This window comes from Peromyscus eremicus, chromosome 6, assembly GCF_949786415.1.
Source record: "Peromyscus eremicus chromosome 6, PerEre_H2_v1, whole genome shotgun sequence".
NCBI lineage: Eukaryota > Metazoa > Chordata > Mammalia > Rodentia > Cricetidae > Peromyscus > Peromyscus eremicus.
The window spans coordinates 93,769,742-93,796,632 of NC_081421.1; the positions used below are offsets into that span (position 1 = coordinate 93,769,742).

Consider the following 26,891-nt stretch of genomic DNA (forward strand, 5'->3'; position numbering starts at 1 on the left):
GGGTTGGGGGCCGTGAACTCTCAACGAGGCGGCGGCGGCGGCGGGCGCGCGGCGCGCTCTGGCCAGCAGGGGGCGCTCCCCCGCGCGCCGCGCTCCCCCCGCCCCGCCCCGCCCCGCCCCGCCCCGCCCCGCCCCGCCCCCCGCGGCGGCGCCGCCCGCGCCCCGCCGCCCGGCGCCACGCCCGCCGCAGGCCGAGGGCCAGTCACCCGCGGGCCTGCGCCCCGGCCGGCCCTTCCGCGCCCCGCCCCTGGCCCGCCGCGGGACGAGTAACGGTTACGAAGCACTTTTCTCCGGGTCGGTTTCTGCTTAGTCATTGTCTTCCAGGAAACAGCTCTCTTAACCCCGGCGGCCGCTCCAGAGTGCTGGCCGCAGAAACCGCAGCGGCCGCCCGCCCGTCCGCCCGCCCGTCCGTCCGTCCGCGCCGGCGCCGCCCCTCCGGGACCGCCTCCCCGTCGCCGCTCCGGCCTCCTCGGGCCCGAGCGCACACCGGGCTGTGGCCGCGCGGAGCCCGGCAGCCTCGCGCTCGCCTCTCGGGCCTGGGGACACCGCGCCCTGCGGAGGCAGCCGTCTTCCCGCCCGCCCCTCCGCGGCCCCGTCGCTCCCCGGTCCCCCCCGTCAAGGCGGCAGCTGCCATGGGCACCGACAGCCGCGCGGCCGGGGCGCTCCTGGCGCGGGCCAGCACCCTGCACCTGCAGACGGGGAACCTGCTCAACTGGGGCCGCCTGCGGAAAAAGTGTCCGTCCACGCACAGCGAGGAGGTGAGCACCGTGGGGCCGGGCCCCCGGGAAGGTGGGGTGGGGTGGGGGCTGCGGGGACATCCCGCGGGCCTCGGGGCAGGTCGGGGACAGGAGGGACGCGCCAGGGCTCCGCCCGCCCCGGAGGCTAGCCCCGGAGGGAGGTATCGCGGGGGAGCTGGGTGCCATCCCGCCTGAGCAGGTGCCGCTGCACGGCGGCTCCTCCGCCGGGCTCTCGGTTGATCTCTCCACTCTCCAGCTCACTGGGTCCCCTGCCTGGCTGGGGAAGTTGGACAGAGCCACTGCAGCCCTGCATCCTCTGCGTCCTTGCCTCTCGCCTAGCCGGGTCTTAGGTTAGTGCTTGGTAGATGAACTAACAAATGCGCTCGACTTTGACGTCACTGACATTCGTTTCTCTGATGGGTTGAATTTGGATTTGGGGGTACTTACTGCAAGTTAACATTTTAGTTGCTTCAAAACTAACAGCACGGTGGCACATGCCTTTAATGCCAGCCCTGGGGAAGCAGAGGCAGGAGGATTTCTTAGTTTGAGGCCAGCCTGGTCATAAGGGAATTCCAGAGCTACACAGAAAAACCTTGTCTTAACACCACGTTCCCCCCCCCCCGCCCCCAGAAAAAACCCTAATTACTAGTTGGAAGTGACAGAGTTTAATGTTGAATTTAAAACGTGTTGCATTTGTGTTAAGACTCAATGGGATGAGGGATTGGATGTGGAATTTGAGGCCAGCCTGGGCTACGATGTGAGACCCTGTCTCAAAAAAAAAATAAGATAAATAGAAACTCTTTAAAATATAAAACATTGACATTCAGGAGCTGTATGTTTGAGAGCATTTTCCTGTCTGTAACTTCAACCCTGAGTAATATCCTTTCATCAAGTTGTTGTGGAAAGTAAAAGATGGTATATGAAAATACTCAGCATACAGGCTTTTTATCAACTGTATCATCAGAAGGTAAACACTTCCTAAGTTCTGTCATATTGTAGCATTAGTACCTGTCATCAGACAAGCCTCAACTCTTTTAATGAGACCAAGTATACAACAGCACCTCGCATCCTCCTCATTGTAAACTGAGAGCCTGGGCCAGTCAGATTTAGGAACCTGAGTCCCTAGCCTAGCCCAGCCCATGTGTGTTCAGGTTCCAGCTAAATGTGTATGTTTTGTTTAAGCTGCCCACTTTGCTTATTTCTCCCAAGGGTATTACTATATTTTGGTACAGAGAGCCCTAATTTCTCCCTGCACTGAGTTCAATCGAGCATTTTGCCACGAGTATGAATGTACTGGGTGAAACATTCTCTTATCTAACCACAACACGCTCTGGCGGCTTTCAAAGTTGTTTTTTTCTTTAATGTTTGATTAATCCTGTGAGAATTTCAGTGCATCTCTCAGCCATCATCAGAGAGGCTTTCAAAAGTTTTTGACTGAAAATAATAAATACATTTTATCCATTTAGTTCATAGTTCATCATTTAGTTCTGTTTCTGTGTGTGTGGAGGCCCAAATTACTCAGTGTCTGAGAATCTGAGCTTGCTTTACCCAGCAGGGCTGCATAAGGGGATGATTGGACCACGGGTGTGGTTACCAGGGGTTTGGAAGGGTCTACACTTGGCTGTGCAGTGTGCTTTGATTTTGTAAGGGGGAGGTCTTTTGCCCCGCCCCTTGGCATTGTTATGAAAAGCCGTTTTGAAGAGGCAGAAGGGGCCATTGGGTATTGACCCAGCTCCTCCCAAAGCTATCCTGTGTTTCTGTCTTTCTCCACTTCGCTATCTTTCTGTCTACAAGTTTATTATCCCTCTTGCCTCCTCGTAGGAACTCTGGGAAAAGTGGGAGCTGGCCTCCCACATGTGTGTTTATCAGCATATTAGAAAGAGGTTGCACAGAAGGTATCATTAACCCTTTCATACTTTGTGGTAGATATCATTAACCCTTTCATACTGTATGGTAGATATCATTAACCTTTTCATACTGTATGGTAGATATCATTAACCCTTTCATACTGTATGGTAGATATTTTTTTCAATCCTGTTGCACTTTGTAAAAATTGATTTTTTTTTTTTAAGCTGGGCGTAGTGGCACATGCCTTTAATCCCAGAACTTGGAGGGAGGGATCTCGTGAGTTTGAGGCCAGCCTGGTCTACAGATTGAGTTCCAGGACAGCCAGGGCTACACAGAGAAACCCTGTCTCGAAAACAAAAATAAATAAATAAATAAATAAATAAATAAATAAACAAACAAATAACCTGAGCTAAAATGACCCACTGATTCAATTAATGCTATTCCTCAACATTCTTTGCCATTTATAAAAATGTAATTTTTAAAATTATGTGTGTGCTTGTGCACGTGAGTGTGTCAGATCCCCTTGGAGCTGGAATTACAGTGCCTGGGAGCTGCCTTGTGGGTGCTGAGAATCAAATTTGAGCCATCTGCAAGAGCAATAGGTTCTCTTAACCACTGAGCCAGCTCTCCAGCTCTTAAAAAATTGATTCTTAAATGCACTAATGTATGAAGTTTGAAAAAATTGTTGAAAGGATTAATAATGGTCTGTAGTGTTTGCTCAGGATGTTTCCTAATAGGACAGAAGCTCAAACTAGAAAACATTGAGGAAAGCCCCACGATATGTCAGCATAGTATAAGGAAGCCATAACAGATTAGTTAGAATGCAGTGGGTGTGTTCTGTTTCTGCATGGAGAATTCTCTTCTGTGTGTGAGCTCAGAGGCCAGAGGTTGATGGCTGATATTTTCCTCTATTACTCTTAATCTTGATTTTTAGACAGGATATCTCACTGAGCCCAAAGCTCACGGATTGGCTAGACTAGCCTGTCTCCACTGCCTCGTGCCCCCAAACCCTCACAGGTTCGGGCACCCACCACCATGCCTGGCTTTTACCTAGGTCCTGAGATCTGAGTTCAGATCCTCCTGCTTTGTGTGGTATACCTACAGAACCATCTCTGCAGTCTCTGCATAAAGAATTTCCTGACAGCCAGAGATCAAAGTGGGCTGTGCTGTTTGAAACAGTTCAACTTCACTGAAGAGATTAAGGAAATTGGAAAACAAAAAAACAACCACTATTTTTTTCCAGGCCTGATCATCTTTTTTACTCTTAAAGAGTCTTTTTTAAATTTTATTTTATTTTTCAAACAATGTATTTTGATTGTATTTTCCCTCCTATGATTGTTCCTAGATCCTCCCCACCGCCCCACCCGTCCAACTTTATGTTCTTTCTTTCAAAAAACAAAAACCCACAAAACCTCAAAATGAACAAACAAAAGACCAATAAGACAAAACAAGCAAGACAAAGCCAAACAAAGTCCACAGGAAAAGCCATGGAGTTGTTTTGTTGCCCAACCACTCCTAGGCATGGGGCCTGCCGTGGGTATGGTAGATAGACCCACTGACACTCCACTGGAGAAAACCGATTTGTTCTCTTACCAGTTGGTATCAATTGCACATAGCTTCAAGGGTAGGGGTGGAACCCTGCGTCCACATCCCTCTCTCAGTGCTGGGACCCATCTGGCTTGAACCTGTGCAGGTCCTGTGCATGCTGCCCCAGTCTGAGTTCATGTGTGCATCAGTGCTGTTGTGTCGGAAGACCCTGCTTCCTTGGAGTGGGACCTACCACCTCTGGCTCCTACAATCTTTCCACCTTCTACATAGATCCCTGAGCTTTGAGGAGGGGGTTGGTGAAGACATCCCACTTAGGGCTGTGTATGCCAAAGTCTTTAAACATTGTCCTGTTTAGTCTGTGTTAATTCCCATCTACTGTTAGAAGCAGCTACTCTGACATAAGCTGAACGAGGCACTGGTCTCTGAGGTTTTTGTCTGATAGCCTCTTTTTCATTGTGAGTTTTATTTTAGTTTGGGTTTTCATTAGTGATCTATTTCTTTCTTAAATTTTACTTCAATATCCTATACTGTTTTCATTATTGCATTCAAGTGTATTTTCACGATCTTCATTAAGACATTTATTCGTGTCCTCTTCAAGGTCCTGGAACAATTGCTATTTTGAAGTCCTTGTCTTGTGCTTTAAATAAATTACTTTTCTCAGGGCCTATTGCAGTAGAGTTGGGCACAAAGGAGATGGGCTAGAAAGGAAGGCTCAGAGATTCTTATTTTGTCGGCACTCAAAAGTAGAAGCTCTCAGCGAGGACAGCCCACGTCATGTGTCTTGGCAGTCTGTTCCTGACGTTATTCCTTGGCTTCCAAAAGCTTAGTGTATTCTGCAGCCTCATTTTTCTTAGTGTGTTATTCTTCAGAGCAGTTGGTGATTGAGTTGCAGGACAGGTGGAATAACGAGATGCTGAATTTTGGGTGCTTCTCGCCTTCTGTGTTTACGACAACATATTGGTGGACATTATCTTCTTTAGAGGGATTGAAAAGTTTGAGGATTCTGCTTGCTCTTTTGGGTCCCAACTGCTGAGGCAGTCCAGGAATAAATTCCCCCTCCCCTTTTTTTTTCAATAACCAAGTTGAGAGCACTCAGATTGGTATCCAGAATGCCTCCCAAGTAGACTTGCACTTCCTTGGTCCAGTTCTCCTTGGTCTGTAGTAAGAATGCTCTTTGCTCAACAACAGGTACACACTGCTGTAGGTCAGGACAACCTGCCTCATGAAAAGATCTCATCTGTCATTCCCACCGTGGATTCAGACCATATTACCCTTCTACTCTGTACTCAGGGCATCGGCAGTAACTTCTGTGGCTGTGTTTGAAGTTTGCATTCATTGTTGATGGCTAGTCATCTTGATGGAACTGATCACTAGGAGGATCCATAAAAAAGAGGAAAAAAATCACTGTAATTAAAACAAATTTACACATTGGTAGAGTTCGTTTGTCTGTTTTCATTGTATGTGTGTGGGTGTTTAGCCTGTACGTATGTCTGTGCACCACATGTGTGCCTGATGCCAATGGAGGCCAGAAGAGGGTGTTGGATTCCCTGAAACTGGAGTTAAAGATGGTTGTGAGCTGCCATGTGGGCACTGAGAATCGAACCCGGGTCTTCTAGAAGAGCAACCAATGCTCTCAACTGATGAGCCATTCTTCCAGCTCCTTAAATACATTAAAAAAAAAAAAAAAAGTCTATGACCTTTGCCAAGACTTTTGTCTAGAATTTAATGAGATCAAATATTAGGTTTAAAAATATTTACTCTTATTTGGCAGGGCTGAGATTCCAAACCAGCATCAAATACTGTTTGATTTTTAATGAGCCTCTGTGAGACTTTTACCCATTCAGTCCTGTCAAACCTACAGCCCATGAGCCACATACAGCCAACACATGTGGCCTCAGACAAGATTGTAAACACACTTAAAACATTTATCTGTAACTCTGTTGTGTGATTCTGGAGCCTGACTATTGGAGATGACAGCATTGTGGTGTTGCAATGTCAAAAGTTGGACAGGAAAACTGGGCTTGGTGATACTCACCTAGAATCTCTGCACTTGGTGGTACTCACCCAGAATCTGTGCACTTGTGGTACTCACCCAGAATCTCTGCACTTGGTGGTACTCACCTAGAATCTCTGCACTTGGTGATACTCACCTAGAATCTCTGCACTTGGTGGTACTCATCTAGAATCTCTGCACTTGGTGATACTCACCTAGAATCTCTGCACTTGGTGATACTCACCTAGAATCTCTGCACTTGGTGGTACTCACCCAGAATCTCTGCACTTGGGAAGTAGAAGCAGGAGGGTTATTTGGGAGCTATATCAGACTCAATTCCACCACCTACAAAAGGACATACACGGTGGGTGTTTGACCAATTGAGTTGTGTGGTAGTGTTTTAAGTTGTTACATAATTCCAGATCTAATGACTGGCTAAGTTGTGATAATTGATCTTTAGTGATATTGTGTGAGTATCCTAAGACTAAAGAGACTAGGAAACAGAAAAATACAAGGTGAATATCCAGGCAATAGAGATAATATGTAATTTATAAGATTAAAAATCATATGTTTATGATACAGCTAATGAATTTCTCAAGTAATTAACTGTGGAACTTTTCTATAATTTGTCCAGAATCCAAGATTGATTAAAAAAATGATTTCAGAAAAGGGGCCACCACTTTGAGGAGAAGCTTATCTTCTTGGATTGAGGGATGCATCCACAGAGCCTCACTATATAAACCAGTCATCTTCCCAGAGGGGAGCATCTTAGCCTGTTTGCAAATGCGAGCTAAAGCACCGCCCGTGGGATCTTTAGCCTCTCCCTGTCAGTCGGTCGGTCCTGCCGCTTCAGTGCTGTCTGGTTTGTAAGAAGACGCTGACGTCTTCCCACACAGACAGACGCTGTGTAAAGGCGGAGTTGTGAGGATACAGACGAGGACTAGAGGCCATGAGGGGAGCAGGAGGGGTTGAAAAGAAAGACATCAAGAAATGGGAGAGGAATTGAGGACAGAGGGGATGAGGAATGGGGAATAAGGAGGAAAGAAACCACAGAATCAAATTCTGTTTTGAAAAACACAGTAATGAAACTTAATTCTTTGTAAGCTGAAAAAACAAAAAACTCCAAAACTTAAAAAAAGAAACAAATGTTTATTTGCTTCTTTATATATAGAGATTTGTAATTGTGTGGAAAGGATTATCAGATAATTTTTCATCTGACCAGTTTAATTCAATTATGCTTTGCATAACAATACAGATCTTATAACTTGAATCCAGATGAGTTATTGTGGGTGGCACATAAACTATTCTAGATTGCAGATATTAACGTTAAGTGGCTCTGTTACTTTGAATAGGTACCCTCTTGTCCCTTGTAATTATCTGTACTAAGACGTGGTAAATGCATGTTGTATCAGTCTTTATCATAAGCAATCATAGTTGGGATAGTGAGTTCAAAAATTTAGTCCCTATTGCTATTAAGAAAATGCTTTTGCAACTCAGGGGCTTGTAGTTACTCATTCCCTTTTTCATTGATTGCCCACAGAATGTGAACCACTGTGCCCTTGCTTATCTTTAAAGCAGTGATTTATAGCTGCCAGAGTTGGTTAATTAGTGATGGAAAAGAAGTTTAGAGCCAGGCTACAAGGTGGCTCCAGCAGGCACTTGTCCAGGCAGGACACCCCAAGCTTGATTCCCGAGACACATAGCAGGAGAGAATTGCTTCTTGAGGCTACCCATACACAATAAAACAATGCAATACATCTTTTTAAAGGAGTTAAGTGAGGGGTTGGAGAGATGGCTCAACAGGTAAGAGTGCTGTGGCTCTTGCCGAGGACTGGGGTTTGATTTCCAGCACCCACTTGGTGGTTCACAACCTTGTAACTCCAGTTTCAGGGGATCCAGTGCATTTTTCTGGTCTCCATGGGCACCAAGCACATGCATGGTATACATACATACATGCAGGCAAAACACACATAAAATAAAATGAATAGATCTCATAAAAACTTAAAAATAAGTTTAGTGAATAATGAAATGGCATGTTTTCCCTAGTAGAAGACATGCCACTAGCATGCTTGGTATATAGTAATAAATAGCATTTTCTAATTATTTTCTGTTATGTATATCTAGGTCTTTACTCATTAAGTAAATATGCATCTTATATGAGACCATGCTCACTGACATTGATATATATATGTATATATATATGCATATTTTAATTTACAACATACAATGATGCTAGTATAAAAATCTGTTATAAAGACATTGGAGATAAGGTAAGAAGTGTCCCTCCCCTGTGTGTTAGGAGATGACTTACAGATTGTCATGATGCAGGTGATCCATGCTGGTAGCTTTCAGGCTGTAGAATTGTGTAGCGATTGGAATGAATTTGTTAAACGAAAGTTTGTTAAAATGAAAGTTCTGGTTGTTCTGAGAAGGTCTTTGGCAGGTCTGTGATTGTGCTCGGAGTCTGAATGTTTGGATGTTTTGGTACTGGCGACTGAACCACAGGCAGGTCTCAGGAATGCTGGGCAGCTGCTCTGTTACTGCGCTGTATCCCTGAACCAAGACCGATTTTTAAAATGTATGTTTGTGTTTGACCTGCGTGTGTGTCAGTGCGCCACTTTTGTGCCCGACACCCGTGGAGGCCAGAAGGGGGTGCTGGTCATCTGAAACTGGAGGTAACAGACAGTTGTGCTGTATGGGTCCTAGGAATCGAGCCTGGGTCCTCTGAAGAATAGCCAGGGCTCTTAACCACTGAGCCATTCCTCCAGCCCTGGTTTGAATTTTTAATAGTATGACGCAGGTTAATCTAACATAGAAGTTCCTCTGGCCAAACTTATTCTCTGTTACTTTTTAAAAACGTATTTCTATTTATGTGCACATGTGTGTTGCTGCTTCTCTGTATATGCACTACATGCGTGCAGTTGCCCACAGGCCCGAAGCAGGCATTGGATCCCTGGTACTGGAGGTGCTGGTAGTTGCGAGCTGCCTGATGTGGTGCTGGGAGCTGACCCCAGGTCCTTGGCAGGAGCAACAAGTGCTCTTGGGTGCTGAGCCTTCTCTGCAGCCCATTGTTTGTTTTTGAGGGATGTAGCACAGTGACAGTGGTTTACGTGAATTCCGTTCAGACTCCATCTAGATTCTCAACCATTTAGTTCAGAACTTGTTCTGCTTCCACCTCCTGGATGTTGTTGGAATTAACAGTGTGTGCCACTACAACTTGGCCCAAGTCTTTATAACCTATTCTTGAAATAATTTTTTTGTTTCTTTATGAATACTTTAATGTCTTAAAGTTTCACTGGTACAAAATCACCTTCAAAATAATTAGACTACCACTTCCAGCCAAGAATGAATCAAAGTCCAGGTGTGGTGGTGCACGCCTTTAATACAGCATTCAGGAGGCAGAGGCAGGTGCATCTCTGTGAGTTTGAGGCCAGCCTGGTCTACACAGTGAGTTCCAGGACAGCCAGGGCTATGTGGAAGAGACTGTTTCCCAAAAAAAAAAAAAAAAAAAAAAAAAAAATTAAGAATAAAATAAAGCAAGGTTTGAATTGATAGGGTAGGAAACAAAAAATTTAAAGAATTAAACATGGGCTTGTGTAGTATTTTCTAATAATACCTCTTTTCTCCCTCCTTCACTTACTGATGCATCTTTACTGAAGTACTGGGTGTGAAGGCTGTTGATTAACTTTGAAAATGCTTCTTTCTGCAGCTTCGAGACTGTATCCAAAAGACCTTGAATGAGTGGAGTTCCCAAATTAGCCCCGATTTGATCAGGGTAAGTGGAATGTGAATGCAGAAATCCTGCAGGCCTAAGCAGATGTGACGTGAGCAGGAAGCTGATTTTCTCAGTGTGGTGAGTGAAGTCCAGTAGGCAGTTGGCCATCAAGCCCTCTGGGGCTCTTTTGCTGAGATGGCAGTCTGGTCTCGTAGGGCTGAGCATACAGCAGAATGTCTGGTCTCCAGTCAGTTCCCCATTTAGTTTCCCCTGCTTAGTCTCCACCAGTTTCCTTCCAGTTAACACTTGGTCTAGTCTAAGAATGATTATCGTGACCTTGACTAGTAGGTTGCTCCAGTAGAATGTAACCCCAATAATGTAGCTAGGAGCAACTTTTTTTTTTTTTTTGGTTTTTCGAGACAGGGTTTCTCTGTGTAACTTTGCGCCTTTCCTGGAACTCACTCTGTAGTCCAGGCTGGCCTCGAACTCACAGAAATCCGCCTGCCTCTGCCTCCCAAGTGCTGGGATTAAAGGTGTGTGCCACCACCACCCAGCTGGAACAACTTTTTAAATGTCAGTTTCTTATGAAACATTAAGGAACTATACTTCATTAAATGTCAGTACCTGACTATTTTCAAAAAAGTTAACTAACCCAGTAAGTATCTGCAGCTGCTCTGAAATCCAACAGAGACAAAGGCTCGTGTTTAGTTGTACACTACTTAAAAGCATGGAGGAGCATCAGGGAACATGGTATAAGCCTGTAATCCCAGCCCTTGGGAAGCTCAAGGCAAGAGCTTGAAGCCATCTTGGGCTATAGTGAAAGTTCCAGGATAGCCTTAGCTACACAGTGGGTCCCTGTTTCAAACAAAGAATATATGCTGGAAATACTGGTTCCTTTGGGCATACTATTTTTAACCATCCAGCTGCTGTACAGAAATTAGTTAATGTCTGTTTATCTGAAATAGCTGTTTCTTCTGTGTCTGACTTCGTCAGCGCTTGGTACTGATTTGTCCTGGGTATTATAATGTGTGCAGGAGCCACAAGAAAGACATTATTTGCTTTGTTAAATCTTAGGCAGTATTTTTCTGACTGATAGATGCTGTCTTTTTATCATTATCCTAATAGATTATTCATTGTAATGTATTGGGATGGTCCTTGCCATTTAAAAAATTATGCTCAAGGAGCTGGAGAGATGGCTCAAGAGGTTAAGAGCCCTGGCTGCTCTTCCAAAGGTCCTGAGTTCAATTCCCAGCAACCACAGGGTGGCTCACAACCATCTGTAATGAGATCTGGTGCCTTCTTCTGGCATTCAAGCATATATACAGACAGAACACTATATATATATATATATATATATATATATATATATATATATATATATATATATATATATATATAATCTTTAAAAAATTATACTCAAGAAAAGAACTATTTTAACTTAAAGTATTTGCAATTACAAAACTGAATATACTATTGTCATACAGTCCAGCAGTTTTATGCATTGGTATCTGCCCAAAAGACCTGAGTATTTATGCACACAAAAATCCTACACATGGATGTTTGTGTCAGCTTTATTAGTAATTGACAACAGTTTGAAGTAACTTAGATGTTCTTCAGTAGACAAATGGAGATACAAATTGTGGTGCATCCAGGCAATGAGGTATTACTGAGTCCTGAAAAGCAATCAAGCCAGAAAAGACGTGAAGGAACCTGAAATGCATATCGCTAAGTGAAAGAAGTCAGTCTGGAAAGAGTCCATCCTAGATGGTTACAGGTGAAGCACTCTGATGGGGATGTTGATAATGGCGGAGGCAAAGTCTGTGTAGAAGTAGGAGGGAGATGAGAACTCTGTTCTTCCTGTTCAGTATTGCTATGAACCTACAATTGCTCTGTGAAAAGTCTATTGAAGCAAAAGCAGCTATGTTAACAGGTTAAAGCTTGTTGACCTTGAAATCCAAAAGAATGGTAAGATGGTTTGTTGGTTGGTTTGTTTTAGTTGGTGTGGTGGTTTGAATGAGAATGGCCACCATAGGCTCATATGTTTGTTGGGAAGGATTAGGAGGTGTGGCCTTGTTGGATAAAATGTGTCACTGGGGAGTGGGCTTGGACCCTTCAAAAGCCCATACCAGGCCTAGTCAGTCAGTCTGTGTCTCTGTCTCTCTATCTCTCAACTAATTATAGGGCTTACCACGTGCGCCTTTGGGTCCATGCATGGGATCAGAAGGCATTGTAACAGGAGTAGAAACCATAGGCATTTGGACAACTTCTTCATGTACTTACTTGTGCCATCAGGACCTGCTCAGGCCTCATCGTGTATCTACCGCTTCCATTTCATTGTTGCTGTGCATGTCCTACTTTTGCTTGGTGGTTCAGATAATCCCAAAGGTCTCTTCTGTGATTCACCTGTAGGGGTCTGCCGGAGGCTCCAAACAGCATCCCCATCTGCCACTGACATTTCAAGTACCACCGGGTCTGCGGGATCATGTGGTCCCAGTGGTAGGGCAGCCTGCACAGCAGCCTGGACCTGTTGCGGAGCCTTCTCCCTTTCTAGGCCCCTCACAAAGCCAGCAGCTTTCCTTGTCACTCAGTACATGGGCCAAAGTCACACACCCAAGTGAGGAACGTGCTGTCCCCACAATCCCAGTAGGCCCACTAACTGCTGTGCTTCTTTCTTGGTGGTGAGAAGGGCCGGGGCAATAGCTTATCCTTCACCTTAGAAGGACTATCTCTGCATGGTCCACACCACTGGACTCCTAAGCATTTCACTGAGGTGAAGGCCCTTGGATTTTGGTTGGATTTATTCCCCATCCTCTGATGTACATATGTGCTACCAACAAGTCCAGAGTGGTTGCTGCCTCCCACTCACTTGGTCCAATCAGCACAATGTCATCAATATTGTGGACCAGTGTGATATTTTGTATAAGAGACAAAAGATCAAGATTCCCCTCTAACTAAGTTATGACAGAGGGCTGGAGAGTTAATACATCCTGTAAGTGTATAAAGGTATACTGCTGACTTGTCAACTGAAAGCAGATTGCTTCTTGTGGCCTTTGTTGACATGCACTGAGAAAAAGGCCTTGCTAGATCCATAGCCGCACACCACGAGGAGATGTGTCCGTCTGCTCAAGTATGGTACAGCATAAGCTCATATATTTGTTGGGAAGGGTTAGGGGGTGTGGTCTTGTTGGAGGAGGTGTGTCAGTGGGCATGGAGGTTTCACAAGCCCATGCCAAGCGCAGTCTCTCTCTGCTGCCTGTGGATCAGGATGTTAAACTCTCAGCTACTGCTCCAGTGCCATGCTTGTCTGCTTCCTGCCGCAATAATCATGGACTACCCCCCTAAACTCTAAGTAAGCCCCCAGATAAATGCTTTGCCTTGGTCATGGTGTCTCTTCACAGCATAGAACAGCAACTAAGACACTTGGTATATAGAAGATTTTTTAAAAGATTTTAACATGTCATTATTCAAAATAGGTGATTTTCATTGCTTAATTTTAAAGTAAAATTATCTTCTGTGCCAGTGATTTCTAACACCTCATACAACTCTACACTCTTCTGCTTGTTTGTTTTTTTATTTTTGGTTATAAATATTTCTGAATCCCTGCTCAAAATGAGACTTTTTTCTCCAGAAAATAGAAACACACACACACACACAAACACATACACTTAACCTTTTACATCTGTACTTTATCTTGTAAAGTCCATTAGTCCTAAAAAACAGTCTTTGCTTCTGAAGTGCTTAGGACAGTAAGAAACTTTATAATCAGCAGGATTAACTTTATGTCCATTGTACTTTGTTTCCTACAGGAATTTCCAGATGTCTTGGAATGCACTGTGTCCCACGCACTTGAGAAGATAAACCCTGATGAAAGAGATGAAATGAAAGTGTCTGGTAAGCTCCGCCCTTTCCAGTCACTCTCCTGTGCTGTGGACAAAGGGACTTGAGAGTAAATCCTTCCTTCTGACAGCGAGTGAGTCAGTCATTAGTGAGGAAAACAGATAACGTAGTTCTAATGTCAGCTCTGCAGAGTGAGTTATAGGAAGTCAGAGCTGAGGACCACAGAGTCAGAATGAAACTTTGACTTACTGTTCCTCCTGATGTTTCTGTGTCTTGTGTGGTTTATGTGTAGTCAGCAATAGGAAGAGTAAAGTAGAAAACGGGGCGGAGAGGGGACAGTCAGGAGCAGTGTCTGTGCAGGGCAGACACATCTCCCTTTTCTGGGGTGCTGGTCACGGTGCTGGGGCTGCCTGGAAGTATAGAAGGAAGTCTGGGCAGCAGTTATGCAGAAAGAGTATTCTATACATTCAGCATATGTCAGTGACTGCTGCGTTTCAGAAGCAGCGGTGAAAAGTTAACAGTTTCTGCCCTAGCTTACAGACAGCATAGAGTTCATTCAAATCCTGAGCTTGCCTACATTCAAGTTCCTGGATGTGTAGCTTACTGCCTAGAGTAATCTAGGGTTAGCAAGTGTTCGACCTCTCTGAGCATCAGTTTGTTTATCTACAATGGGATACAATTATTTCACAGGCTTCTTTATAATATGGATGAAGTAACAAAAGAAGCACAAAGCTAGGGCAGTGCTTGCCACAAAGTAGTAATAGATAACTATTATTTACTAACATATTGACAGAGACATATATTGTAGGATAATGAGATAGGGATGGCCTTTTCATTCCAATCATAACACCATCAGTTGAGCCTTGCTTTATGCTAAGCACCAAACTGTCCCTTTATGATTATATTTCCTCATATAGTTATCCCCATCACACCAGTGACATTAATTAACGTGAAAGTTAACAGAGACCTGGGTGTAGTGGCATATAACAGTAGTTCCAGCTACTTGGAGGTTGAGACGGGGGGATTAGAAATTTCAGCCTGTCTAACAACATAATGAGACCCCACCAGCTATAAAAGAAGAAAAAAGAAAGCTGTCTTTCAGGCAGTGAACTGATGAACCAGCAGGCTGTGAAGGTATGCCTGACTCCAAAACCTATTTCCTCTGTTAACTTCACATCACTGCTTATGTAGGAAATGGAGGAAAGCCAACATTCTTATCTAGCTGACTGTATGTAGTTCAGCACTGTCTTGGGCCTCCTCCTCCATGCTGTCCTCCATTCCTGTAGGGTTTGAGAATTTTGATAGGTAATAAAATTCTTAGATAAGAGAAGCTTGCCTCTTTTGTGGGAGACCAGCCCCCACCTTTTACAGGGTTCCTATGAGGAGGAAAGAGGAATAAGGAACTTGTAGATAGAATGATAGGCCTAGCTGACAAGAGGAAAGACAGGATAGCCTTGGGAGGGCCTGGGTCAATACCTAACGGCCCAGAACTTTATTCAAAAGGGCTTTTTATAACAATGCCAAGGGGCTAGCCAAAAGACCTCCCCCTGCTAGATACAGCCAAGTGCAGACCCTTCCAAACACCTGGTACTCAGGCCCGTGGTCCAGTCATCTTCTTATGCAGCCCTGATGGTAAAGCAAGCTCAGATCTCACTAGGAAACCTCTGTGGGATCCCACACTCTTTCTATCTCAATGTACCCTATCTTCCGGGGGGGGGGGCGGGGGGAGGAAGCCATTACAGATTAGTAGTGGGAGATTTTCTTTGTTGCAAGGGGAGGAGTTTCAGACCTAGGGCTTTAACACGTGAGACAAGACATGCTTTACCATCAAGCTGTACCCCAGCTGAGGAAGGTTTTTCAGCATGTTTTTGTGCTCTTAAGCTAGGCTTAGTTGGTGAACACTGACTTACCTGCTAAGGGAGCTATAATGGCTGCTCATTAGGAGTAACACCAGGACCAAGTTGTTTAGGAAGATCTAGTAGTAGAAAAGAGGAGCCAGATAAACAAGTACAAGGACATTTGTTGCCTATGTTGAACACTAGTCACTGTGTATGAGTGCTGTGGTAGTTTGAATGTGATTGGCCCCAGAAGCTCACAAGGAGGGGCACTATTAGGAGATGTGGCTTTGCTGGGGTAGGTGTGGCCTTGTTGGAGGAAGTGTGTCACTGTGGAGGTGGGCTTTGAGGTCTCATATGGTCAAGCCATGCTCAGTGATAGAGTTCATTTCCTGTTGCCTTTGGATCAAGATGTAGAACTCTCCAGAACCATGTCTGCCTGCATGCTGCCATACTCTCCAGCCTCCACACTCCCTGCCGTGATTATAATGGACTGAACCTCTGAAACTATAAGCCTCCATCTCAATGAAATGTTCTTTATAAGAGTTGCCGTGGTCATGGTGTCTCTTCTCAGCACTAGAAAGCCTAAAACAAGCATTTTGTTACCCCATTTCCTTCCATTCTTCTTTCTCACTGTGTTCTTTCATTGTTTTCATACCACTCTCGGATTTGTTCAAAACTGTAAACCTACTCTGTAGACAGTGGGTTATACAAACATGCACATACAGAGTTGTCAAAACTGTAAACCTACTCTGTACACAGTGGGTTATACAAACATGCACATACAGAGTTGAGTTTAACTTAAGCCAGAGCGCCAATCTTATATGTGTAAGTTTCCTTTATTGAGAACTAATCAACTTCAGGACTAAAGAGTGCTTGCTGCTCTTCCAGAAGACCTGAGTTTGGTTCCCAATTCCCACATCAGGCACCTCATAACCACCTGTAACTCTAGTCTAGGAGATGCAACATCCACTTCTGACCTCCATAGCCACCTACCCCTACATATGTGTATGTGTTCACACACAAACTAAACAAAACAAAGCAAAACTTCCCTAGTAACCATACCAGGCTTTTTCTATCTCCCAAATCACGACACAAAGATTTAATATTAGTTATGAACGCTCAGCCTTATTGTAGCTCTTGTTTTAATCTGTTTCTCTTTATGTTTTGCCTTGGGTTGTTTTTTTTTTTTTTTTTAACCTTTCTTTATATCTTACTTTCCTGCTGTCTCCATGTCTGGCTGGAAGCTACCTGGATTCTGGCCCTGGGTGTGTCTGTGTCTGTGTGTGTGTCCGCCTCTCCCTCTCCCTCTCCCTCTCCCTCTCCCTCTCCCTCTCCCTCTCTCTCTCTCTCCCCCCCTCTCCCTCCTCCCTCCTCCTCTCCCCTAGTTCTCTTTGTTTCTCTCTCTCCCCTAAGCTTAGATTTCTCCTCCTACTCATTCTCTCTGCCTGCCAGCCCCACCTCTCCTGCCTAGCTATTGGCCATTCAGCTTTTTATTAGACCAATCAAGTGCCTTAGGCAGGCAAGGTGAAACAAATGTAACACATCTTTACATAATTAAACACACATCCTTACATCATTAAACAAATACAGCAGAAACAAATGTAACACTTTTACACAGTTAAAAAGTAATATTCCGTAGCATAAACAAATGTAATACATCTTTTCATAGTTAAAATATTCCACAAGTAACCAAAGAAATAACAAATTATAAAGCCTGGGAGGCTACATTTTATGCCTGCTGAATTTTAAGAAATTCCACCAAATTGACTGCTTGAAACTATAGATGTTTCAGGTCTCAGAGGCTCTCAGGTTTGGGTTGATGTTGATTTTGATGGTTGTGTATCTTGCATTGTAAGGGATCAGTTGTTAACTGTTGGTGGTCTGGTAAGCTGGGACATGGCTGTCAAAATAGAAAGCAGATACATAGAGGAAGACACAAGGTACACCAGTCCTTTACTCAGAATCACGTTTCTAACAGCTCTTCTTAGGGAAATGAGTCAGTATAAAGTTGAATAAAAAGTTACCAAGTTGTTCATGTAAAAAATTGGAGCTGCTGGAACTTTTAGGAAGGTAAATACTGAGTGAGCTACATACACCCTGTCAGTTTGCAGAATAACGCTCAAGAATGAGAACTGGAAACTGGTGTGGTTGCATCTGCAGCCCCGGCACTCGGGGTTGAAGGCAGGAGGACTGTGATCTTGAAGGCAGATGGGCTATAAACAGAGACCTTGTCTCAAAAGAATTAGAGTATAAAATTGTGCATTAAAAACATAGGCTGGGGGCTGGAGAGATGGCTCAGAGGTTAAGAGCACTGACTGCTCTTCCAGAGGTCCTGAGTTCAATTCCCAGCAACCACATGGTGGCTCACAACCATCTGTAATGAGATCTGGTGCCCTCTTCTGGTCATACATGCTGTATACAAAATAAATAAATAAAATCTTAAAAAAAAAAAAAAATTAAAAAAAAAAAAAACATAGGCTGGGGACCAGCCTTGTATCCATACATATGCGTTTGATCTGCAACACTCAAGGGAAATGAAGTGGCTACATTACAGCTTGCCTGCTGATACTGCTTGCTTCCTTTTCAGTCTTTTTTTTTTTTTTTTGGATTATTTATTATGTATACAGTGTTCTGTCTGCATGTATCCCTTCAGATCAGAAGAGGGCATCAGATCTCTTTACAGATGGTTATGAGCCACCCTGTGGTTGCTGGGAATTGAACTCAGGACCTCTGGAAGAGCAGCCAGTGCTCTTAACCTCTGAGCCTTCTCTCCAGCCCACCTTTTTTTGGTCTTTCTACTTTGATTGGTCTTCCTCATTTGAGGAGTAAGCACATCATTACTAAGAAAACTTTCTACTTACCACACAAAGATAAACCCAGTGGGGCTCAGAGATAGCTCAGCAGGAAAAGGCACATAGTCCTTACACAGGACCAGAGGTGGGTTCCCAGCACATTGTCAGGCAGCTCACATCCTCTAACTACAGCTCCAGAGGGGCCTGATGCTCTGAGAACACCTGCACTCATGTGCACTTACACATGCACATAATTAAAAATAATTTTTAAAAAATTAAAAGAGAAACCAACTAGAGCTTTAAGAAAAGGTATACCATGTTTTATATTGTGGAGATATATATATATATATATATATATATATATATATATATATATATATATATAGAGAGAGAGAGAGAGAGAGAGAGAGAGAGAGAGATGTTTTTTTCCCCCAGTTTTCTTCTCATTATACACTTAGAGGCTTGCTTGGATTTGGCTCATTGTAGAAGGCATGTAAATTGGTCCATAATGCTTAGCTTATAAAAATATTTATCTACCCTGCCCTGTAATGCATGGGAAATTATTATTTGTTTTATTCTTGAGAAACAAACATGTTGACAGCCAGCATGTAATTTAAAATTTGCAGTAAAAGTGCATGTGTCTGTCTTAAAGTAGAGCTACACAATTACAGAAGTAGGAAAAGAAAACTAATTCCTGTCAGAGCCTACATACTAAGATGTGGACACATAGAAGTGCACAGTAGGATGTGGACACACATGATCACAGTAAGGTGTGGATACACGAGGTAATCAGCTTTTTCTTTGTTATCCAGCAAAACTGTTCATTGTAGGATCGAATTCTTCGTCATCAACTAGAAGTGCAGTTGACATGGGTAAGCAAAAATTTATCTTTTTCATAATAACGGATTTTTAATTATCTTAAGTGACTTAGGTATAACCAATCTAGATAAAGAAAATAAGGTGATTTCAATTTTACCATTTGAACTTCTAGCCTAACTTTTAAGATTTGCATAGAACCAATCTTCACATACATACAGTGATGTTTTGATAGAAATGTAAAAGATGTATTAAATGTTAGCTGCTTGAGGAAAGAATTTCTCTGTAATCATTATTAGTCCTTTAAATATTACACTATAGATAAAATATTGAAATCAGAGACAACAAAATACAAATACTGTGGATTCACTTTCAGCACCTGGTTAGGTAAAAAGAAAGGAAGGCAGACCCCAAGGAAGAGGGCAGAGCAGAGACCCTCTTGTCTGCCGCACAGAGAAGTAGGTGAATGAGCACTTACAGACATGTTCTAAGGGACAGGTACATTATGCAGTCATGTGTTATACAGAGAGCTAGTTAGTGACCAGACAGAAGTCAGTGGGATCTGGTGAAGACAAGTCACCTTGTTTGAGTCGGTAGCACACAGTCACCCTGTGTCTTCTTTCTGCCAGCCTGCTCCGTCCTTGGAGTTGCACAGCTGGACTCTGTGATCATCGCCTCTCCTCCCATTGACGACGGAGTCAATCTTTCCTTGGAGCATCTGCAGCCCTACTGGGAGGAACTAGAAAACTTAGTTCAGAGCAAGAAAATTGTTGCTATAGGCACCTCTGATCTAGACAAGACACAGCTGGAGCAGCTGTACCAGTGGGCACAGGTAAAGGGCATCCACATCCTGACACTTGCCACACTGGAGCATCATCCATCTAGTGCATGTTCACTATGGAGTGACTTCTAAATGTGAGAGAGCTTGGAGACAGGCTTCATCTAAAGCATTAGGAGCGTGGAGTTTTGAGTTTAATATGTCTAATTGAACTGAGTATTCATCCCACTTAAAATGAATGAAGAAAACTAAATGCTAAGTTTTCAGAGCAAATGAATTAAAACCATTCGTTCAGTTTTACATGAGATGAAAATATTACATTTTGGGTATTATGGCTCTAATTTCTTAAGTAAGGAAATCTATGTAACAGTATTTTTCTATTAAGTAAAGAGGTATTAGACTTAGTCTGTTGAACCTAATATGGACCAGGAATCATAAAGCCATCATCTCTTCACTCTAAGGACTACAAAATTATGAGGGAGGTTACCAGCATGTTACCTTGACTTCTATATCTTGTCTCTATTCCTTTTATTTCATTCTCAGCTGCTTCCTCAGACTTCCAGAGTTGATAACAAGCAGGAAGACCACAGAGAGCATTGTTCCTTCTCTTGTTGACTTGGTAGCAGTATGTGGCCAAGACACAGCTGGAGACTTAGTTATATAGGAAGTATATAACCATTAGCCAGTGCAGCTCCTGGGAGTTAGGAGTCTCCTTAGATGCCTGAATAGTAGCCACAATTTATACCTTGACATTCAGTGTCTACCTTGAAGATAATTCCTTGTTGCTGAAACCATTACCTTTAGAATCACTGCTTCAGAAGCAGATGTACTAGATTATTAATGATTCCAGTGGGCTTTAATTGGAATCTTAATGGTAAATGTCATTCTGTATTGTCTTTCCCCTCATTCTAGAACTGGTTTTTTTTGTTATCATTAACATGGATTAGGAAGGCATATATTAATACAGATAGTCATGCAAAAGTATTTTATAAGTGAAGAATTGTCAAGTATAGTTTTATGTTCTAAAATGTACTGCTGTCATTTTTTAAATGTGGGGGCTAGGGCAATGGCTTAGTTAGGTTCTTGCTATATTAGCATGAGGACCTGAGTTCAATTCCTAGCATTCAAAAAAGCACATGTAAAAATACCTAGCAAGGCAACACCTGCCTGTGATAGCACATCTGGAGAAGGCGGAGACAGGAAGATGCCCGGGAGATGGATGGGTGGCCAGCCAGTCTAGCTGAATTCGTGAGCTCCAGGTTCAGTGAGAGACCCTATCTCAGACAATATGGAGGAATTACTCAGACAGTAATTGAGGAAGACACCTGTACCGGTCTACACACGTATGTGCAGACAAAGACACAAAACTGTCTAACTAAACATATAAAGCGATGGGCTTCATTATAGCATTTTCATACATATGTCATTATACTAAGTTGTAATTAATTCCCCTCTCACCACTCTTCCTTTGGGGCTCCTTCCTTCCTCCTCATTGTGTTCCATTATTCTCTTCCAGCCCCTCAAGATCTCTTCCTCCCTTTCTAGCTACATGACCTAGACACATGTGCACACATACACAGAGCCTAACATCAAAAGTCCCACATGTGAGAGAACCATGCAGTATTGCCTTTTTGAGTCCGGCTTATTTCACTTCACATACTAGTTTCCAAGTCCATTCTTTTCCTGCCCGTATCATAGCTTCCTTTCTTTTATGGTGACTAGAACTCCATGGTGTTTTTGTAGCACGTTGTAGGCTGGTTCTGTTTCTTAGCTGCTATGAATAGTAGTTTTCTACTTTTTTTTCCCCCCCGGAGCTCAGGACCAAACCCAGGCCCTTGAAGCTCTTGGTAGGCAAGCGCTCTACCACTGAGCTAAATCCCCAACCCCAGTTTTCTGCTTTCTATGTTCTATATGACATAATTTAATATATTTTATTTCCACTTTTAGGTAAAACCAAATAGTAATCAAGTTAATCTTGCCTCCTGCTGTGTGATGCCACCAGATTTGACTGCATTTGCTAAAAAATTTGACATACAGCTACTGACTCATAATGACCCAAAAGGTAAGACTGATATTTTCATTTATAGGTATTGATCATGAGCTTTTGGAAGGCCAAAGCTATTTGTTTAATGGGCTGGAGGTGCAGGCCAATGATAGAATTGTCTAGAATGTGCACGGCCTGGGTTTGATCCCCAACATACTGCACACAAATTTGAAAAAAGAAAAAAGAAAAGAAATGTTGAAATTTTAAGTGTGTGCTGTGATAATGTGCAGTGTTGTCAAACAGAAATATTATTGTTAATTTAAAATGTACACATCTTTATTTTTGTCTCTGCAGTGGTGGAGTTGTAAATCAGTTGGCAGGATCCTATGCAAGAGCATGAGAATGAATAAACCGTTTCTCTAGACCCCACTTTTTTTTTTAAAGAAAGCAATGGGGGTGCTGGAGAGATGGCTCAGAGGTTAAGAGCACTGGCTGCTCTTACAGAGGTTCTGAGGTTCTGAGTTCAATTCCCAGCAACCACATGATGACTCACAACCATCTATAATGAGATCTGGTGCCTTCTTCTGGCATGCAGGTGTACATGCAGACATAACACTGTATACATAATAAAGAAAGTAATGGGAGTAATGCTCTGATGAATATACTTAAATATCGTGCTGTAGCCAAAGCAAAAGTTCAACATATGGAAAACTAGATTTCTTTTTGCCATGATGAGGAATTTGTTATGAAATATACCGAATATACTAATGGGGGAGTTAAATTCTCCTGTAGTTACACCTTTTTGCACATACTGTTAATATTTCCCAGTGTAATTAAATACAATATTGTGTGAATCATTCTGTCTCCCCCCGCCTGTGTGCGCGCGCGCGTGTGCGCAGATGAATACATTCTAGAAAAAGTCCTGATGAAATATAATAGAAATGCTGTAAATAGGGTTAGGAATGATTTATTTTCTTCTTACTCTCTTGTATTTCCCTGGTTGAAATTAGAGTCCCCTGGAGATCTTCAAAGATTGTATACTCTAGGCTCCACTAACCAGAAGTTACAAATTCAAGAGGCTGGGTTACAGGGGTGCATTTTAAAAGAACTGGTCATGTTTAATATTGTAGTTCAGTTTAGATGATACATGTATTTTATATTCAGTTTTGTTTTGTATATATGAATGACCTGAACTTCTGATCCTCCTGCCTCCACCCCCAAGTGCTGAGTTCCAGCTCTGTGCCATCAGAGCTGGTTTATGTGGGTGGGGCAAACAATACCAGATACATTCTAGGCAAGCATTCTACCAGCCAGCTAATTTCCTGACCCTGTATTCATTTTTGTTGTGTTTAAATGCTTACTTACATAGTAAAGAGCTTTTGTCTTCAGAGCTAACTTGTTGGGGGTTGCTGTTCTATTTTAGAACTGCTTTCTGAGGCAAGTTTCCAAGAAGCTCTTCAGGAAAGCATCCCTGACATTGAAGCCCAGGAGTGGGTGCCGCTGTGGCTGCTGAGATACTCTGTCATTGTGAAAAGCAGAGGAATCATCAAGTCAAAAGGCTACATCTTGCAAGCCAAAAGAAGGGGTTCTTAACTACAACTCAAGCTCATAACTTACTGACCTGTATTTATCTCAAACGTAAGATAAAAAATTCATAAGATAAAATTGAGATGTATAAAAAATCTAGCTATTGCCTATAAGAAGTGTCATTGAGGCAATGTGTTGTCAAGTTTTGAATACTTCTCTTGCCTCTTCATCAGCACACTTGCAGGAACCACTGTATTGTTTTCATTAAACTATTGTTTTCTAACTGAAATTGTCTATAAAGAAAAATACTTGCAATATATTTCCTTTATTTTTATGAGTAATAGAAATCAAGAAAATTTGTTTTTAGATATATTTTGGCTTAGGCATCAGGGTGATATATATACATATTTTTTATTTCCAAGATTTATTAATTGCTTCTTACTCTATACTTCTGTACTCTATAACTAAGCAATTAAATTACAGTTGTTAAAATAGATACTGGAAGATATTTTTTCCTGTCATTGGCAAAATAATCTATCTCAGAGTAACTACAGCAGCTGGGCTCTACTAGTAATGTAAATAAAATTCATTCTTTGATCCACGAATGGAAACTTAATCTTGTGTCTTCTTACAGCTTAACTATGATCTGACCATGTGCTCTGTGTCATGTTTCTTCCACATGTTATTTACAAAGACAAGCCCAAGTGAATCTGAAAAGGAGACTTGATGCTTTACCATTATTGTTTGGGAGTTTGAGAAAAGCAACTACTGTCCTCTTCAGTCTCTGGAACTCTTAACACATCCTCAGTGTGTTGCTGCTCACTCAGGAGTATTCACTAGCTCCGTTGCACTCACACCATGCACTCGGCACTGTGAGCTCTGGACAGACAGCTTAAGAGTCAGCTAAGTAAGATTTGATATCTGTACCTATTAATTACTGACAAGGAGCGAGAAAAGCCAAGTCTGAGGGGAACCATTCAGTCTAATTTCATACTAGTTTAAAAACTGAACGTTTGCAAAGACGCCGTGATGCTACCTGCAGCACACCAAAGGGTCTTAGGCTGTAAACTTGTGCCTGTTACCCACTCTGTCTCTCTTTAATGGAGATCTTATATGTCAGTCTTCTTTAACATAGGCCTTGAAAAACTAATTTTGCTCAGAAATTTTCAACTTAGAACTATAGTCTATGTTAAGTCAACACAGTAGACCTTTTTTTCTAAGTAAGGCTTTGTGGTTACTGATTGGATGGTTTTCTCAATTAGAATTATGTGAAACCAACTGATTTGCCTGCTAAAACTTGTGTAGAATTCGAACTGAAAGCCTATAATTACATTGATTGTATATAATGCTAAATATATAGGTAACTTTTAAATTTGGAAATTTCATATTGCATAAATCTTTAAATATATGTTTTATTTTAAATCTGTGAAGTGAGCTGGCCAAGCTACTCTGAGAGAAACTTTGGTATCACCTTTGTGGTTTTTTAAAACCTAGTTTTTTGAAGGGTTACTTTGACAATGTGAGAAAACAAAAACCAAACCTTTCTTTGCTTATGTATCCAGATCTCAGCTAGAGCTTGTGATCATCTTCCACTCTCACAGGGGAGGAAGGACAGTGATGGATTCAGTTTGTGATGGGATCATGCACAGAAAAGAAAAATTTCATGTATGGAATTTTTAAGTGATTCTGTTGTTCTTTTGTACCAGGCTTTTTCTTTGGGGCCACCTACCAGCTCCCAAATCATGACACAGAGACTTACTAGTTTTGAATGCTTGGCCTAGCTTAGGCATGTTTCTGGCTAGCTCTCTTAAATTAACCTGTCTCTTTTTATCCACCTTTCACCTTGGGGCTCATCACCTTTCTTCCTTCTGTGTATCTTACTTTCACTGCTTCTCCATGGCTGGCTGGCAGCTGCCTGGCTTCTGACCCCTGGTGTAACCCCATTCTTCCTCTCAAGCCTAGATTCCTCCTATTTATTCTCTCTGCCCACCAGCCCCACCTATCCTTTCTCTGCCTGTCTATTGGCCATTCAGTTCTTTATTAGACCATCAGGTGCCTTAGGCAGGCCAGGTGAAACAGATGCCACACGTCTTTACATCATTAAACAAATGGCAACATAAACAAAAGTAACACACCTTTACATAGTTAAAGTAATATTCCTCAGCATAATGTAACACATCTTTGCCCAGTTAAAATATTCTTTTACTCCAAATCCTTAAGTTATTGGATACCTTTTTAAAATGAGTCTTTTGGGGGCTGAAAAGATGGCTTAGTGGCTAAGAGCATTTGCTGCACTTGCAGAGGATCCAGATTCAGGCCCCAGCACCAACATGGTGGTGCCCAACCATCTGTAACTCAGTTCCAGGGTATCCAATGTCCTCTTCTGACCTGGAGGCACCAGTCATACACATGGTATATACACACAGATCTTTCAAAAATACTACCCAAGTAACTGCTTAAAATGAAAAGTTAAGTTATCAGTAGTGTGTGTGACAGATATATTTTAATTCAGTGACCCAAGGTAGAAATACTTTGTGTATAATTTCTTTCCAAGTAAACATTTTAAAAAAGGTTTTTAGCTTACTATGTTTCCAAAATCGACAGGTGCCTTACTCAGCAGCATTCTGTTACTTGGGATTTATTCTATGAGCTTACCTTGAATTTCCATCCAAGAGACTATAGACACCAGAAGGACCAAGGTCTCTAATAAGCTAGATTCATATGCTGTATATTCTAAAGACTTTTTTTGTTTTCTTTTTTGAGACAGGGTCTCTGTAGTGCTGGAGCTTGCTATATAGGCCAGGTTGGCCTCAAAATCAGAGATTTGCCTGCCTCTGCCTCTCCTGAGTGCTGGGACTAAAGGCATGTGCCACCATGTCCTGCCCCTAAAGACCATACTGATGCCAGAACACTAATATAGTATCCATTTAAGGATGACTAGTGATAGAACATGAGTCACAAATATCTAATAGAGTTTCAGTTCAGAAAAATGGTCATCTGGACAGGTATGTGAACGTATGCTTTCATTTGGTTGTGTCAATGGTGGGAACATCTAGGACCTAAAGCATCACATTACTTTTAACTATCTGAATTTAAACAGTATGATTTGAAAATAAATGATTTAAGAATCTATAAAGGTAAACAAAACTGACGTTATTCTGCATTGCACAGGCAGTTCCGGTTTCCTGTGAAAATCAGAAAGCTATTTTGTCTATTTTGCATGAACAGTTCGGATTTTCTAGATCGGGGCTAAGCAGTAACCAAAATTAGGATCTTGCTTTTCAGGGACAAAAGTTGTAAGGCTCATCTTAATTATATGTCTTTCTCTAAGTGTTTCCTCCTAGGCTATCCACCAAGTACTTTGATCTTTGAAATGTAAGCAACCAGTCACTGGTGTATACCGGCTGGTAGTTCATCCTTCTGCCAAATGTATGGATAGAGAATTGTGAAGTTTTTTGAAGAATTTAAATCACTTGTG

The 26,891-nt window shown here is 42.4% G+C and overlaps 1 protein-coding gene across 1 annotated transcript; it reads left to right on the forward strand.

The window, feature by feature from the left end:
• Positions 1–613: 613 nt before the first annotated feature.
• Positions 614–24,018, forward strand: Gclm (glutamate-cysteine ligase modifier subunit). The gene is made up of 7 exons (XM_059266178.1): positions 614–758; positions 9,836–9,901; positions 13,648–13,732; positions 19,121–19,180; positions 19,754–19,956; positions 21,850–21,964; positions 23,310–24,018. Exons 1-7 carry the CDS (start codon positions 633–635, stop codon positions 23,477–23,479), a joined length of 825 nt encoding a protein of 274 aa, XP_059122161.1. The 5' UTR covers positions 614–632; the 3' UTR covers positions 23,480–24,018.
• The last annotated feature ends 2,873 nt before the right edge of the window (positions 24,019–26,891 follow it).

What these genes read in the sequence shown, in the direction of transcription:
- Gclm (XM_059266178.1), top strand. Translation starts at nt 633, where the DNA reads ATGGGCACCGACAGCCGCGCGGCCGGGGCGCTCCTGGCGCGGGCCAGC. An exon ending in TTAGCCCCGATTTGATCAGG is followed by an intron (nt 9,902 to 13,647) that starts GTAAGTGGAATG and finishes TGTTTCCTACAG; the next exon opens with GAATTTCCAGATGTCTTGGA. An exon ending in AGCTGTACCAGTGGGCACAG is followed by an intron (nt 19,957 to 21,849) that starts GTAAAGGGCATC and finishes TTCCACTTTTAG; the next exon opens with GTAAAACCAAATAGTAATCA.